The sequence below is a fragment of the Chelmon rostratus genome, chromosome 10 (assembly GCF_017976325.1).
Source record: "Chelmon rostratus isolate fCheRos1 chromosome 10, fCheRos1.pri, whole genome shotgun sequence".
Taxonomy (NCBI): Eukaryota; Metazoa; Chordata; class Actinopteri; order Chaetodontiformes; family Chaetodontidae; genus Chelmon; species Chelmon rostratus.
Window position 1 is genome coordinate 13,482,199 of NC_055667.1, and position 15,022 is coordinate 13,497,220.

The 15,022-nt window shown below is 42.3% G+C and overlaps 1 protein-coding gene across 2 annotated transcripts in view; it reads left to right on the plus strand.

Annotated features, from left to right (window-relative positions):
- The first annotated feature begins 2,008 nt into the window (after positions 1-2,008).
- Positions 2,009-15,022, plus strand: part of dip2ba (disco-interacting protein 2 homolog Ba) — a 42,121-nt gene continuing 29,107 nt past the window's right edge. For both annotated transcript variants that reach the window (XM_041945066.1, XM_041945067.1), the window contains exon 1: positions 2,009-2,244. In XM_041945066.1, the coding sequence (XP_041801000.1) occupies positions 2,160-2,244 (85 nt within the window). In that variant the 5' untranslated portion in view covers positions 2,009-2,159. The remainder of the gene's footprint in view (positions 2,245-15,022) is intronic.

Consider the following 15,022-nt stretch of genomic DNA (forward strand, 5'->3'; position numbering starts at 1 on the left):
CATTTATAAAGTTTTTGTGTGTTAGTTTTTATCTTAGAAGGATATGTTCTGTAAACTTGCTGTAATCTTAACAACTGAAGATTTGTGGTCAGTGGGTTCTTGGTAAAATGTCATATGAAATGCAGTGTATTGTACTCTGTTGCTAGTTGTCTATACCCAGTGTCCCCCCTCCCTTCAGTCAGTTGTGCTGTTACTAATGACCATGCAGACTGGACCAAAATTAACTAATTATAAGTACTCCAGTTCCTGTACTTAAATGTCTTTTTCACATACTTTTTAAGTACATTCCAAAACTTTGAAGCTGGGCCGTAGTTACTTTTGAGGACACTGAGGTCAGGTCCTCTGTATTTTTCTGGGCACATAGCAAGCTGAGGTTACATCCCACAATTAAAAATGTACACATCGTGAGCATTTTATAGACTGATTACTACTTTTGGATCAAAACAGACATAGATATATAATTCCATATCTTAAATTTAATTCCTGGTATTTTTAGACGAAGGCTTTGAAACAGCATTTAGACCCTTATATTGCGAAATAACATTTACAGAAGATATAATCAAACATTTAACCTTACTAAGTGCAACAGTTATATGCATTTAAGTACCTTCTGTTTGGTGTGATTTTCTGAGGAGGTGTGGTGCACATTGAGAGGCTGGACTCACGACCTCAGTATTTCAAAAATCCTTGCTGCGGCCCTGCTTTTAAGTCGATGTTTTTGTGCTACACGTTTGGAAAGACAAAAAGTGGCATAGTAGCCTACAATTATGTTGTTAAGTTTGCTTTGAAGCTCATTTTCTTGTGAGACAATGTCCATGTTTCTCATAAGGAAAACATGATCGTAACTTTTTGTAAGCGGCTTTAATTGCAGAGAGTGGTTGGAAGGATATATTTGTTTTTATGATGGTTACAGTCAGGATGTCACATTGGCCCTTTGAAGATGACCATGAGTAATGTGTTCAAAGGAGCATTTTGAAGTTATTCTAGAACAGCACAAGCATTTTACAGTATTATCCAAAATCAAGTACTTCATCTCAAGTAGTGTTGGGCCTGAATTAACCTACTATCCTGGGGTAAAAATGAGCTGGGGGTCCCTGCAGAGCCCCCATTCTTCCAAAATGCAATTAATTGAGAGTTAATAGGCAACTATTTTAATAATCGTTTTCATTTAGATCCTTTTTTAAGAATAAACTACAATCGTTGACTGAGTCCAGCTTCTCCGATGTGAGGCTGCTGTGTTCCTTTGTTTTATATAATTGTAAATTGAATATATTTGGCATTTGAACCATTGATTGGACACAATGAAGACAGTTGATGACATCGCCCTGATCATTATGGTCTTATGATGGACATTCCTCACTATTTTACACATTTCATTGTTCAAACGTTTAAATAAGAAATTCATTAAATTGTTCGTTGCAGCTCTCCACTTTATACATGCCAGTTTCATTATGTTGTTTTTGCCCTCAGCGGGCCTATTCCTATACTGTTATAAAACCCTGCTCCAGTTTTAATGGTGTCAATTGGTTTGTATGATCGCTTGTGTAGCTCACATTTATTTACACATTAATGTGCGATTAATCAAATTACCACACGGTGAACCTTTTGGGGCCCCTGGGCAGTTGCCTGCTCTGCCCTGTTCCTAATCCAGCTTTAAGTAGGATATCCTGCCACTTTTTTCCACCCTTCCCAGCCACAGTTAAGCTTTAGGTGAAAAGTCCTCAGACACACTCTCGCCTTGCCAAATAACAAAGCTCCTGGGATTCCCTGAAGGGCCCACTGGAAGTTTAATGTGTGTGCTTTGCTGGAAAATGACATGATGAAAGTGAACAGCGCTGTCCTCTGGTTTTAACAGGGTATGTGTGCGGTTCCTGCGGTCAGACGCCAGAGGGAGCAACAGTTCCGGTGAGCTCCTCGGCTGGGACGCGCTGAATTAACGTACAGGCGAGGTAAATGCAGTCACGTGACCGCTCGTTGCCGTTGGTGAGTTTTTCCCATTATGGCGGAGGGGCCAGCCGTGCGGATGGTCTGTCTCTCCCACTCTGATGCTTGTTTTGTGTCTTGAGGGAGGGCGTTTTATTTTTAAATTTTTTTAACATATCCGCGCGACAGCCTGGTTTCTTTTCAGCTAGACTGCACTCGCGTTTCTCGGCGAAGTCATGGCAGACCGCGGCGTGGATTTGTCCGCCCTGCCAAAAGAGGTTAGAGACCAATTGGCGGAGTTGGATCTGGAGCTGTCTGAAGGTAAAGGAGGGGAGGGGGCTGATGGGGAGCGGGTGGTGGGGGGGATGCTATAGCAGATTTTCAAGCTAGCTAGGTGTCTCAGCTGTCTGGGCTAACCAGCATTGGTTAAACCGGCAGTTTCCCTTCTGCTCTTCTACTTTACGTGTGTAATGAATTGAATGAGAGCACACCGGTGCTCAAGCTGTGCCAGCTAGTTAGCTTATTTTGTGCTAATACAGGATGTGGGCACGCGAGCTAGCAGTGCAAGACAGGCAGCAGCAGGAAGAGAAAGGCTTTCATCCAATTCTTCGTGTCTGCATTAACCATTTCAAACAAAACGTCGATTTAAAGACGTGTTTCTGGGACAAATCTCCCTGTTTGCTGTGTGATTGAATACCAAAGCCATAGCTCAGTATGTGTGTGTGTCTGTGTGTAGCTGTTTGACAGACTGGGATGGCCAGAGGCAAGGTCTGGCTATCAGGCTTTGACCCTTCTCCTGTCATCTTTGTTACACTACTTCTTGTGGCTGGACTTTAATTGGTCAGTGACCACATGGTTTTCCAGCATAGCATCATAGAAGCCTCGGACTTGGCATCTGCTTTTCAGGTTTCATCTAAAAAATGTTTTATTGCTGTCGAGTTGTGAGTCACTGTGACCAGTGTTGAGCTGTACTGGCAAGGCCCACGGTCATCATCTGCTCTGGTGTCATATGAAAATCCAGTCTGTCATGAATGTCAGTAATTATCAGACGTGGTACATGACCTCAGTGACGTTCACTGGGGCGGTCAGCAAGATGTGCACAGGGCCTTACACACCTGTGTAAACCTGCTTTTACTGGGAATTATAGGTTTACATACCTGTGCTGCTCACTGTGGGTTACACCACCCTGAGATCTGTGTCAGGTGGATGCATCCATGTGCATGTTTGTTCTCTTCTTGCGGATGTAGGTTGGTGATGGATGTGTCTGTTTATTGCAGTTTACAAATATCTCAACCATTCATTCATCCAAAGCATAGTGCAAATCAACCCCTCCCCCAGAGCAGCTGTGAGCCCCTTTACTGCTCTACACCCATTGACACACACTGTCACATCCCTGACAGTGAGTGACACACACACACACACTATCACATCCCTGACAGTGTCCCCGTCCCATGCCTCATGGGACCCAGGCTACATTCTTCCAGCTGAGGTGACTGAATCCATTTGTGCTGTGCAGTGACCACTCTCTGCCAACTTATCCATGCTGATTGACATTCGGTTTTTATAGGGGTGTGATATAGTTTTTGTAACTGATAACCAGTATTTGATCCTTGTGTTAGGCTGACACCAGTTTTTATAAGCCCTTTTGCAAGACTCTTAATACAAATGCCATCAATCATGCCTGTGATAAAGAAACATGATATCATAAAAGACTTTGACAATATGTTTCATTTGCATTTGGCAGTTATATTATGATATTACAATAAAAAAAATACAAATGCATACACACAAGCTAATGACTGTTAGTTATGAGAATCTTGATTTAGGACTGTCTGTGCCTTTTTATACCTCATATCGGCCAGTATTGAAAGTAAGCTGATATATTAGTGCATCTGCAGGTATTTTCAATGCTGACTGACCTCAAACGTTAATGTGCTAAACTTTCATACCAATAGAGCTTTTTGAATTTAGACTTCTTAAGTTGAATGGCCTGACATGTTAAAGGGCTAGACTGGTGGTTTTGAATGTTTTTGCCCATTCCTTACAAAAGGTTCATACTACACACTACATGCTAGCAATTAACCACAGTTACAGGTCATTTTGAGGGGTGGGTGATATGATGTTACATATACATGATTTGGATAGATAGATAGATAGATAGATAGATAGATAGATAGATAGATAGATAGATAGATAGATAGATGATATACATTTGTCATCTGTGATCTTGCCATATTATTTATCGATCATTTGTTCTGTGGTAACTATTCCTTCAGCATCTCTCAGTGTATTGTGGACAATCAATGATCAGGACTGGTTTATGGAATCTTTATATGATTTTTGCATCACTGTGATGACAGGGTACTTTCATATGTGTGTAAGGTATGGTAAGGTTTCCTTTGCTGAATTACCCAGAAATAAAAAAATAACATTATTTTGCACATTAATAATTTATTTCCAAGTAAATGTATTTCATCACAATCTACATAAATACAATGATATAAAATGACATCATGGATTTTGTCCATATGGCCGATCCCTTTGTCTTTTAGTTTATTTCAGATACCAGTCACTCATGCATTTTACTTCATATCAGAATCTAAATCACCTTTTCAAAACTCAAGACCTGCTCATGGTGACAGATTAAGGTGCGAAACATGTCACCTTTATTTTTGGTCAGTTACATGCGGTAATGCAGTTTCGAACAGTGGCTGTTCTTTCTGTTTGTGCACTAAGGTGCTGGAGAGAAACGTGAGACTTGAGATTTGGTTGGTGAACAATACAATTTCTTATTAAAGAAACAACCATAGTCACATGATCCTGATGGCCATGTTTGCTTATTGTATGTTTTCCACATGTTGACTGTCTGACAACATGTAGTGCGAGAATGTAGTGGGAGTAAAAAGAGGGAGTAAAATGTTTTCTCGATCAGACCTGATAGCTAAATATTTGAATGTCTGCAGTATTGTAGGTTCATGTGGATGCAAGCCAACTAGACTCATAATGACTGCATGCATGCGGCATGTCATCACCTTAAAGGCTATTTTTCTTGACTCCATTACAAGCCCTCCTCTGGACCAAGTGGAAATGCCTGTTCCTGCGTTGCTCGGATAAGAACACGGGCCTGCCAAATGGCCTCTTAAAAAACAACCCATTTCTGCTCGCCCCCTGTGACCATGGGGACACAATGAGGACCATTCAGCTGGTCTGAGCTGCCGTGGCCAGGAGTTTTGCTGCCATTTAGGCCATTCAGCTAAACCCAGCTTTTGTGTGCACGTTGGAATGAGCTGCCTCCATAGGAAGAGAAGGGAGGGGCTGGTGACTGGTCATACTTGAGGAGATGATGTAGTGTGTACTACTGAGGGGAGTGGTTCACCCCCTCTCACCCTACCATCTCTCAGCTGGGGCAGGGTTAAAAGGTCATGTCTGGTTCTTTCCTGCAACTAGCCTACCTGGTTGACGTCCCCCACCAACTGTCAAGCGTGTTTATTCTGATGTTGCTGACTCCACACAAATTCCACTCAGCTTAGTTTTTCGTCTGTGAATTGGTCCATGTGGAGGTGTCGTTTTGACATTTAAATACAACTTGAAATGATTGTTTTTAAACCAAGGGTGCTTATTGTCCACAGTCTTGTGTCTGTGTTTGTGTGGAGATATTCTTTCTCCCCATTTGCATCTGTGATCAGTATGTGCAGACAGAGACTCCAGATTATTGCCAGTTGCTTCCTTTCTAGGCCAATCATCCAGCTAACCAGCCAGCCAGCATTCAGATGCAGCCTTGGCGCGTTGTTGTATTGAGAGTGAGGGCCCTCAGCAGAGGATGACGGTGCTGATATGGGCCCAGTCTTTATCAGCCATCAGTGACTATGTGTAGGGCAAAGCTTGATGGATCATTGAGGAAGACTCCTCAACTGAGGAGGAGGTCTGTGAAAACAGATCTCTTTTCTCTATATATTATTTATGAATGGGATATGCAGCAAACTGTTGTTTTTGTAAGTAGTCAGGCAGATGGCTTATTTTGAGACGGATAACAGACGCGTGATAGACACTTCCTCAAACTCAAGCACATGTGGCGCAGAGCTCTTGTTTTTAAGGTGGAGGTCTGTGCTGGCAAACCAAAAGAGGAATAAGGGCCTCTCACACAATTGTAAAGCTGAAATCTCTCCCCAAAATCAAATCATTTCACAGCTTTTGTTTGCAGGCCTGATAACAACATGCTTTGTTAACGCTTCTACCAAATGTTAGTGCACTTGTCCTGCAAATAGGAGTCGACAGTATGTTCAGAATTGATAATGTTGTAATTGTCGCAGCTCTATTATTATGTCTTCAATATTTACTTTTCTTGTCTTTTTAGATACTATTAATTTGACTTTTTATTTTTTTAATTTTTGCACAAATGACAGTCTAGAGTGCCTGTGGGGGAGGGAGAGAGGGCATGATGACATGAAACAAATGTCCTCAGCCAAAATACACCAGGAACATTGCAATTACAGACTACTCCACTACCTCTCCCGATGCTATTTACAGTGCTCAAAATCACATGTTAAAAAGTTAAACTTGTCTTTATCTTATTGGGTCGAATGGTTTTAAAGTGTTTTTCTAGAATATAATACTATCATTTACAAAATAATATGTTCTTAGAGCTCCTGCTGTGACAGATTATGGTGAAATTTAACTGAGTAATGGCTGTGAACCATGATACCTTATAGTGATGGTTGTGTTGCCCATAAAGATGATGATTAATGCTTAAATTGATTTATTGCCCAGTCCTACTCGCAGAACAACTTCAAATCTGGAAACTAAAGAGTTTTCATACGAAGTGCTGTTTTCCTGTTTGGGTACTATATGCTTCTGTTAGCGCCCAATATGTCAGAATCCAAAAAGCACATCTTATCTTCCTCGTAGCATCAGAGCCAAGGCCTCAGGTCCAAGCAGATGGTTGGATACTCTTGGCAAAGGTCTTTCTTTATGTGTGTCAGAGTGTGTATGCAGTATGTTTGCACATCCAAATGTGTGTGTGCATGTGTCATAATACTGTTATAGTGTGAATAGTTAATGATGGCTTAAGTCCCTTTTCCTCCTCCAGACCTGTTGTAGGCTGAATTATTCACATGCTCTCATTAAATACCAGGACACCCTCACAGAGTGGTGTAGGTGTGGGTGGGTGTGTTGGTGTGTGTGGTTAGTGAGCGTGACTTCTTTGTGCTCCCTGAGGTAGAGGTTGAGGCATGCATAGAAAAAAAAAGCCAACCTGACTCCTTTGAGTTAGTGCCAGGAGTTATATTGACAACCCACTCGTCAGCCCTCCAGACCTGTACATCTCTGGTGTGGGAAACAGCAGAAGATGCTTAACTTGTTGAACAAGCTCACATGAGATGTCAGGTAGGGCTGGGCAAAATGGTGGAAATCCACAATATAAGTAAGAGTTGTTTTTTCTTATACATGATCACAGTGTGGTAAATGTATGGAGTTTTACATACAAAACATTTAGACTGACGTTCCATGTATTAATCTTCCAATACAAAAAAGCTGTTTAAAGCAATAACAACAGAATGCAGTCATTTGAAAATGAACTGTGTTGACCAACAACAGTTTGGTGTTTACAAAGTGGTGAACCTCGCTCCATCCTTGCTTGTGAACGACTGAACCTTTCGAGGATGCCCCCGTCATACCCAATCATGATATCACCTGTTACCAATCAACCTGTTTACCTGTGGAAGGATCCAAACAGGTGTTTTTGGAGCATTCCACAACTTTCCCAGTCTTTTGTTGCTCCTGTCCCAATTTGTTTGAAACATGTTGCTGGCATCAAATCCTGAATAAGTATATATTTACAGCAATGATGTTCATGATGATATGTTTAATTTCAAAAAGAATGAGCAAGTTATCACATTCTGGAATCATGTTTGTATGATCATATTGAATTACTACTGAGCCACAGTGTGTCACTGTGCAGTGTAAGTCTGAGACAACACACAGTATGGCAGCCTTGAATAGTGGAATAGTGTGTATAGAGTGTCATGAAGGACCCTGGTTGAAGTGCCTGTGCTAGCAAGCATCCTCTCCTCTGAGGTACCCTTAAGCAGGACTCACTGAAACTGTGCTCTTCTCTGTCTGACCTTGTGCTCTGGCCTTCCTTTGGAGGCAGGCGAGTTAATACACAAGTTCCCTTAAATTCCACAGTGAATTAAACTCTCATGTTCACTCATTGATGGGATACATATGGAGCCTTTATGTATCTCACAGTTCACAGAAACACAACAGCCTCCTGCTTGTCGCGAACCCTTGACTCACTGCAATTAGGCGTGTCCTCTTCTCTGGGGCACAACCATGAACCGCTGCAAAGTGAGAGAACCTGTTTCAGGCTTCTGTCTCACTGATCTGTTTACTGAGGTGATAGACGTGATGCCACTTATGACTCACCATATGGAAAGAATGAATGGGGATTTTGTGATATTGGACCCTTTTTCTCCCAGCCTGCAGAACACCCACCTTCATTCATTGCTTGACCAACCTGTAATCTCAACTGGGCTGAGGCGACAGTGAAGCACCTCTCTGACGTTGACGTTGCACAACCTTCCCACTCAGTGCTTTTTGCCTACAGTCATTCAATCAGGGGCCCAGGCTGTGACACACCAGACTATGTTGACTGATCTGATTTATACCTCATAGGCTAAATGAAGAACTCGTTAATGACAAAACAGAAATCAAGTCTGCTTGTGTTTTTTTGGTGTTGTTAGACTGAGGGAGCTGATGCAGAGCCCCTCCAATGTATCGCAAGGCCATATCCACTGCCCGGCGGGCCATGTGACTGTGCTAATGCTGAAGAATGCTCTTGTGAATATAAATAGACCTGGCTGGCAAGACAAATTCGCTTTCATGCCTGAGGAGGAGAAAACAAGCATCTCTTTGACACAAAAGCTCCGCCATTATTGCAGTAGAGGCCACCCTCTCAAAGTCCCAAGGAGTCAGTCCTAATTGTGTGTATTTCTTTCTCGCTGAGGCTAATGTTCCTGGCTAGTAGGCAAACACCTCCGCATCCAACCAGCTGGCTGGTTGGCTGCTACATGTGGGTCACTGTCACGCCCATGGGTTGTGTGTGAAATACCGCGGCCTGTTGAGAACTGCCCTTCTCAGGCATATCAGCCTGCTGTCTGACCCATCGAAGAAGGTTGCTATAGGTATGCTAATTGTTAAAGCATCATACCAGTGCTTTTAGCTGTTTGTAGCATGTTACCTCCAAACTGTGTGTACTCAACATTATTGCTGAGGAAGTTTAGACTGATTTCCTACCTTACAGGCAGCTATTGGTTTCGCTTTATGCCGATATGCCATAAAACATAACATAAAAGCTTCATCACAGTGAATATTTGGTCGACTTTATTAGTTGTCAAAGTCGTGTTATTATCATGTGACACAGGTGCTAGCAGGGAGGGGTTACAACCTTACCTGCAGGTGTGTCCAACTGTTTGAGAGAAACAAAGATCTGAGCAGCAGCTGTTGTGACGCAAGAAGCTACCAAATTTACGTTGTTCCTTTCACTTTGTTCATGTTTGCTTAATGGTGGGCTTCCAGATTTCACTTTTCAGGGAGCCTGTGGCCCCCGACAACATGGGAGATATCAGAGCGTCCTCTGATTCTTCCTGTCAAAACTTCCTTTAACAGATCTTGAAGGAATAGTTTCAAAATCAGTCCCATTTTATATTGGTTGGTCTGAGAAAGGCACCCTCTATATGTGCATATATCAGTAGGCATGCAGTCAAAATTATTTGATATACTGACAAACTGACAGCAGAACAGAAAGCACTAGTTTATGGTATATAGTCATAGATAAATATATAATAATGTGATCATTTTCCCTTCTTGTCTACTGTCATGGACACGTATCTTGTACTGCACCTTGGCTTGCTCGACAAACTTGGAAAGAAGCATCCATGACAGACAAGTCCTTCCACTAATGTCATTTTGCTGGTTAGATGGCTTGTTAACTGTCAGCAGCAGCGGTTTGAACAGTTCAAACATTGCTGCAAATGTCAGCATCGTTTGTATTACATTTAAAAGGGTGAGGTCCTTTTCTCCACACAATCCCCTAAGACTCAGAGGCCGAGGAGATATTTCTGATATTTGGATCCTTAAGACATTGTTTCTCCTTTTAGTAATAAGATAATGTTAACAATGAATTTAGAAATTGCTTCCATGTGGTTGTTTACTGCAAAAAGGGATAACATTTGTTATATGTCTCTCTGTCTCACTCTCTCTGTCTCTGTCTCTCTCTCTGGCTCTTCAGCTGATCAGCCACAGCTGATCACTACAGCCTTTGAAGAGGGTGTGGAGAACATGGGGTATTTTCTCAGCAGCTGGTCAGTTTCTATATATGAAAGGACAGGCCTGCGTCACAGGAAGGGCTGATGGGAAACCAGAGCTCAGGGGTAAAGCAGTCCTGCTGTATAATGTACAATGAAAATTTCCAAAAGGTCAACGGCTTTCTCTGCCGGTCACTCATTGGGTCATTTTTTGTTTTTGTTTTTTTTCCTTTTGGACTCGAGCCTTGCATTTGTGAAGGGTTATCGAAAATGTTCGGTGAGTAGAAGTCCTCAGGAAACCCCCTCAACAAGCTGATCTGTATCTCCCCTCTTGGCCCCTCAGAACACAATGTGCTAGAGCTTGGCTTTTAGACATGAACCCCTTTAATTCAACTCCCCAGAGAAATAGGTAAAACAAAGAACATGAAAACACATTGAATGGGTGGGGCTTCAACCTCTTAATCCTCAGCTGTCAATAACACAGGCTACAGGCTTCTAGGCTGGCGCGGGCCCACATATTGGATGCTCATTGTCTTGAATGGAAGCACTAGGTTAATATTTTGACACTACCGCCACAGGTCTGGCCAGGTTGGCCTATGTCATTTCTTGGAGATTAACTCAGAAAGCTATGCCACATACCACTGTGAGTAGTGCCAGTACATCAACACAGTATTTCTCACACTCCTGTACCAGTAGGAGGCCCTCATTCTGCAGCAGGTTTGTGACGTGCTACATGCTCCCACAGACAGTGACGGCACACCGATGACTGTAGTCTGGATGTTTTTCACATCAGTCAGCTGTGATTGTGGTGAAACAGCTACTAGAGTTAAAGTTATATCCCAAGATTATCCATCCGAACTTTCTCATGAGACTCAGACCATGTGCACTTGTTGAAATGTGCTGTACATCCACTTGGCAGGGAGTTTGTGAAAAGATAGGTCTTTGGTGGCTAACCTCTAGCCGTGTGGATTTCAAATGTGCCTGCATTAGCGTTTAAGCTGTCATCAGGATCAAACCAGTTATAATTGTCTCTCACCTTTCCTTCAGTCACTCCTTTCATCTAATTCCCTACCTGCCTGTGTTGTAGTGAGTAGCATGTTGCTCTCATTGCCTCACTACCACTCCCCTGTGACCTTGCACCTTCAGTTCCGCATGAGGTGAAATGTTTTCGCTGATGCAATTGTTTGTGTATTTTAAAACTTGACAGGCATTTATACAGCCTGGTTTCACGATGGTACATTTTTCTTTTACACTTTCCTCCAGTTGCACTTTCTTGAACGTCCCCACAGATTCAGAGCTATCGTTTTCAGACCAGCGATAGATTCCCATCCTGATGACAGGCTGTTTAATGACTGTGAGCAGTGGGTGGTGGGAGGTCAGGACCATGAGCTGTCCAGAGAGTGGAACGTAGGCAGGAAGGCCTGTGAGGTTTCAATGTTAGCTGTAGACTCAACACCAGGCATGTGAGTGTTTCTCAAAGGCCACTCATGGCTTGTTATGAGCTTATAATATTGATTTAATGAGTCAGCTGCCTGGTTAACATTCCTCCCTCTACATTAATGGCCGCTTTTAACCAATTATCCATGAGCATTTCAGCAGAGTCAGGGATCATCATTTATAAATATTGTCATCTAGGGATGGAACATGGGGACATTACAAGGTAAGTTCAGGCTCATATGGCTGGTGTCTGGCAATATTTTGTCTTGTGTACCCACTGACCCCATTTGTGTGTTGAAACTAATGGGAAAACGAAGCAGACAGATGACAGTTCAGTTGATGTACAGGGCTCAGTGAACCTCAGGTCAAGTCTGTCTCACACTTCTGACCCCTGTATCTCTTACCTACGACATCAGCACAGTGAAATCCGATGCCTTTCGCTCACTTTCTCTGCTCAATGCACTCTGGTTGCCCAGCAATGCTGAAACACGGCTCTGTCATGTTGTTAACAGGCCAGAATGACTTTGTTTTTAGCATTTCTTTACTGAGTGTGTGCTGAGTTCAGTCAGAGTCAACCTACTGACCTGGTTACACGGTTCAAATAAAAAGGGCTAGATGAGCAAGTGACAAGCAAACTCACGCAGGTCTATTTATACTGCGTAACAGACCTTTTTCTCTGCAGACATTTTAACATTTGACATTTAACATTTCAATATTTGAAGTCACAATACAAAAAAGCACTATGTTACTAACAGCGTAATGATGGCTCTTTTAACTGTGAGCTGTGACAGTGACAACATGAACAACACTACGGGCCAGTTTCAACCAATCATTGTGCATTTGCTCTTAGATTAATGTAAGACAGTTCCCCAAAACAAGAACTGATTTATTTTAATCCTAAATGGTTATCCACCCTACCACAAGCTTAACTCAGAGCCATGTTTTCATGGAAAAAGTCAGTTACACCTGGAAAAAAAGATGACACATGATTTGCAGGTTGTTAACAATGTTGTGGAGCGAGCAGCGAGAGTGGAAAGTGGCTTATTTGCCCAAGGAAACAAACCTGAGCTCGACTGACGAGTTAGTAGAAGTACTAAGCTCTACAGGTCTGCACTGCACTGAGATTTTATGCTTCTGAAAGATTTTTGTATTGTTACATGCGCAGCTGAACTTAAAATGTCCTTTAACTGTTGAATTCTTCCAGATGGAGCTCCTGTGAAAGGAGCTCAGCAGATTGACGCATGATGCAGTTGCTTGGTCAACCATTTTTTAAAGATCTTACGTAAAAAAATGTACCCAGAATTTGAATTAGTCCTACTTATGGTAGTCAAGAATAAGACATCTTTGTGCAACAGATGGATTTAGATGTCTGTCTGAAATTGGGTGGTTAATTAGATTTAAGACATCAGAGTCTACCCTGAAGACAAAGCTACATGGCATTTGATGGCTGCATCATTAATGTTAATATTTACACATGTGCTTTGCTGCTGTCACATGTGAAACTGTACAGTAAAGACCAATTGAGACATAAAAAAACATACTGCATACTGTAGCAGTAGTGTCCAGATTTGACTCATTACAGAAGATATTATTGACAACTGCTGCTCAAGTTATCATGTGTTTCGGCTTAGAGTTCTGTATTCATTGAAGGCTGGCAGCCTGCATACACCCAACACATTCTTGGTAATGACTAATCACTGATCCTTGGTCCAGTGTTTTTCTTTTCATTGCAATGCCACCATGTGTCTTGTGCTCCTGCTGCCTTAAGGCAGGTTTTGTTTTGTGTGGAAAAAGTTGAAACTTGTTTGGATGATGATTCTTAGTTAGGCTTATAAAAAAAAAAATAGTACAGTGAATAATGCTGATTCACTGTCTTGCCGAGGGTAAGGTGAGAAGATGGATACCGCTCGCATGTCTGTGTGTATCTGTATGTTAGGCTTAGCTAACTGCCTCCTGGCTGTGGGCAGGGAGAGAGAGCAGTATCGTTCTTCTCATCTAATTCTCAGCATTAGAACTAAAAAAGAGCATTTCCCAGAATGAAGTATTCCTTCAAGTTTAAAGAATGTAAGATGCAATCTTTTGTCACAGAAACAAATATATGTGTAGTAATTTGAACTGGCTTTCTGTCTGCATTCGTTGGCACCTTACAGACCTTATGACAGCACATATTTTGTCTCAACATAGCAGGGAAATAATAACATTAGCGATGGCTAACACGTAAACCTTTGACTCCACAAGCAGTGACTCTCTGGAACTGGCTGACATAAATTGAATGCAGCCATTAAAGCATTAATTAATAAGATTAATTACACCTGTGCTTTAACTACTATGACAAGTCAAAATGTCTCCTCAAAAAATGGTCTGTTAATAAATCATCTAATTGGTGTGATGCAGTAGCTCAAGGTGGCAGGTAATCCAGTACGTGGCAGGGTTGCTAACTAACCTCACCATAATTCAATCTGGGGTTTGGCCTCTCACCTCAGGTGGTCTCTCTCATCTGTGCACCTAATCCTGCGAAATCAGCTCGCTAGTTACCTAGCAGCCTGTTTCAGTAATGGCGTGCTTCAGGGCAGCCTGACATGAACAGCAAACTGCAATAACCTTGCTGCTTACTAACATGCAACCCACTTGTGCCTGTGTGACGTCAGTCGTCTGACTCAGCACTGAACCAGCTACAGTTGTTCACCCGCCTTATCGCTCTGATGAAGAAACGGGCTGACTTTACGAAACAGCTTGTCACTGCCAGGATTGTACAACATGCCTGTTACTGTCTTCGGGGGAAAATACTGCGAGCCACATTACTGAGTGAAAGCATATTAACAGAAGCGTAGATGAGAGGGGAGCAGGACATTTAGATGAAAGGTTAGTTAAGTCGGGGATCTGTGATATGGCTGATATTTTAGCTGTTTAAGTTGTCGACTTCTGGGTTGGTGAATGCACCCTCTCATTCAGTTTGGCTTTCTCAATGAGCCAAAAGTAGAAATAAGCTGTCAGTGCTGTAACTATCCCCGGCTTAAAACTCCACTGTACCCACACAGCTGGCTCAAGAGTGCTGCCTCTGCCAATATAAAATGCACAATGTAATAGAAGTAATGGAGGAAGTAGGGCAACACTTTGTCTGCACTCAGACAGAATCTGAATGCTTTAAAAGCTTCGAAGGAACATTAGTTTTATTCCTTTTGCAAAAATAACTTCAGGATGCTGATCATCCAGTGTGATTTCAATCTCAGTGGGGTCAACACCATCGAGCTCAAGTGTTTTTCGCCCGTACAGGAAGGCCTGATTGGACGGAACGGTTAGGTGGGGGTGGTTTAGTTGACAATTGGCCCGCATGTTTACGCGTGTGTAGGTGCGTTTGC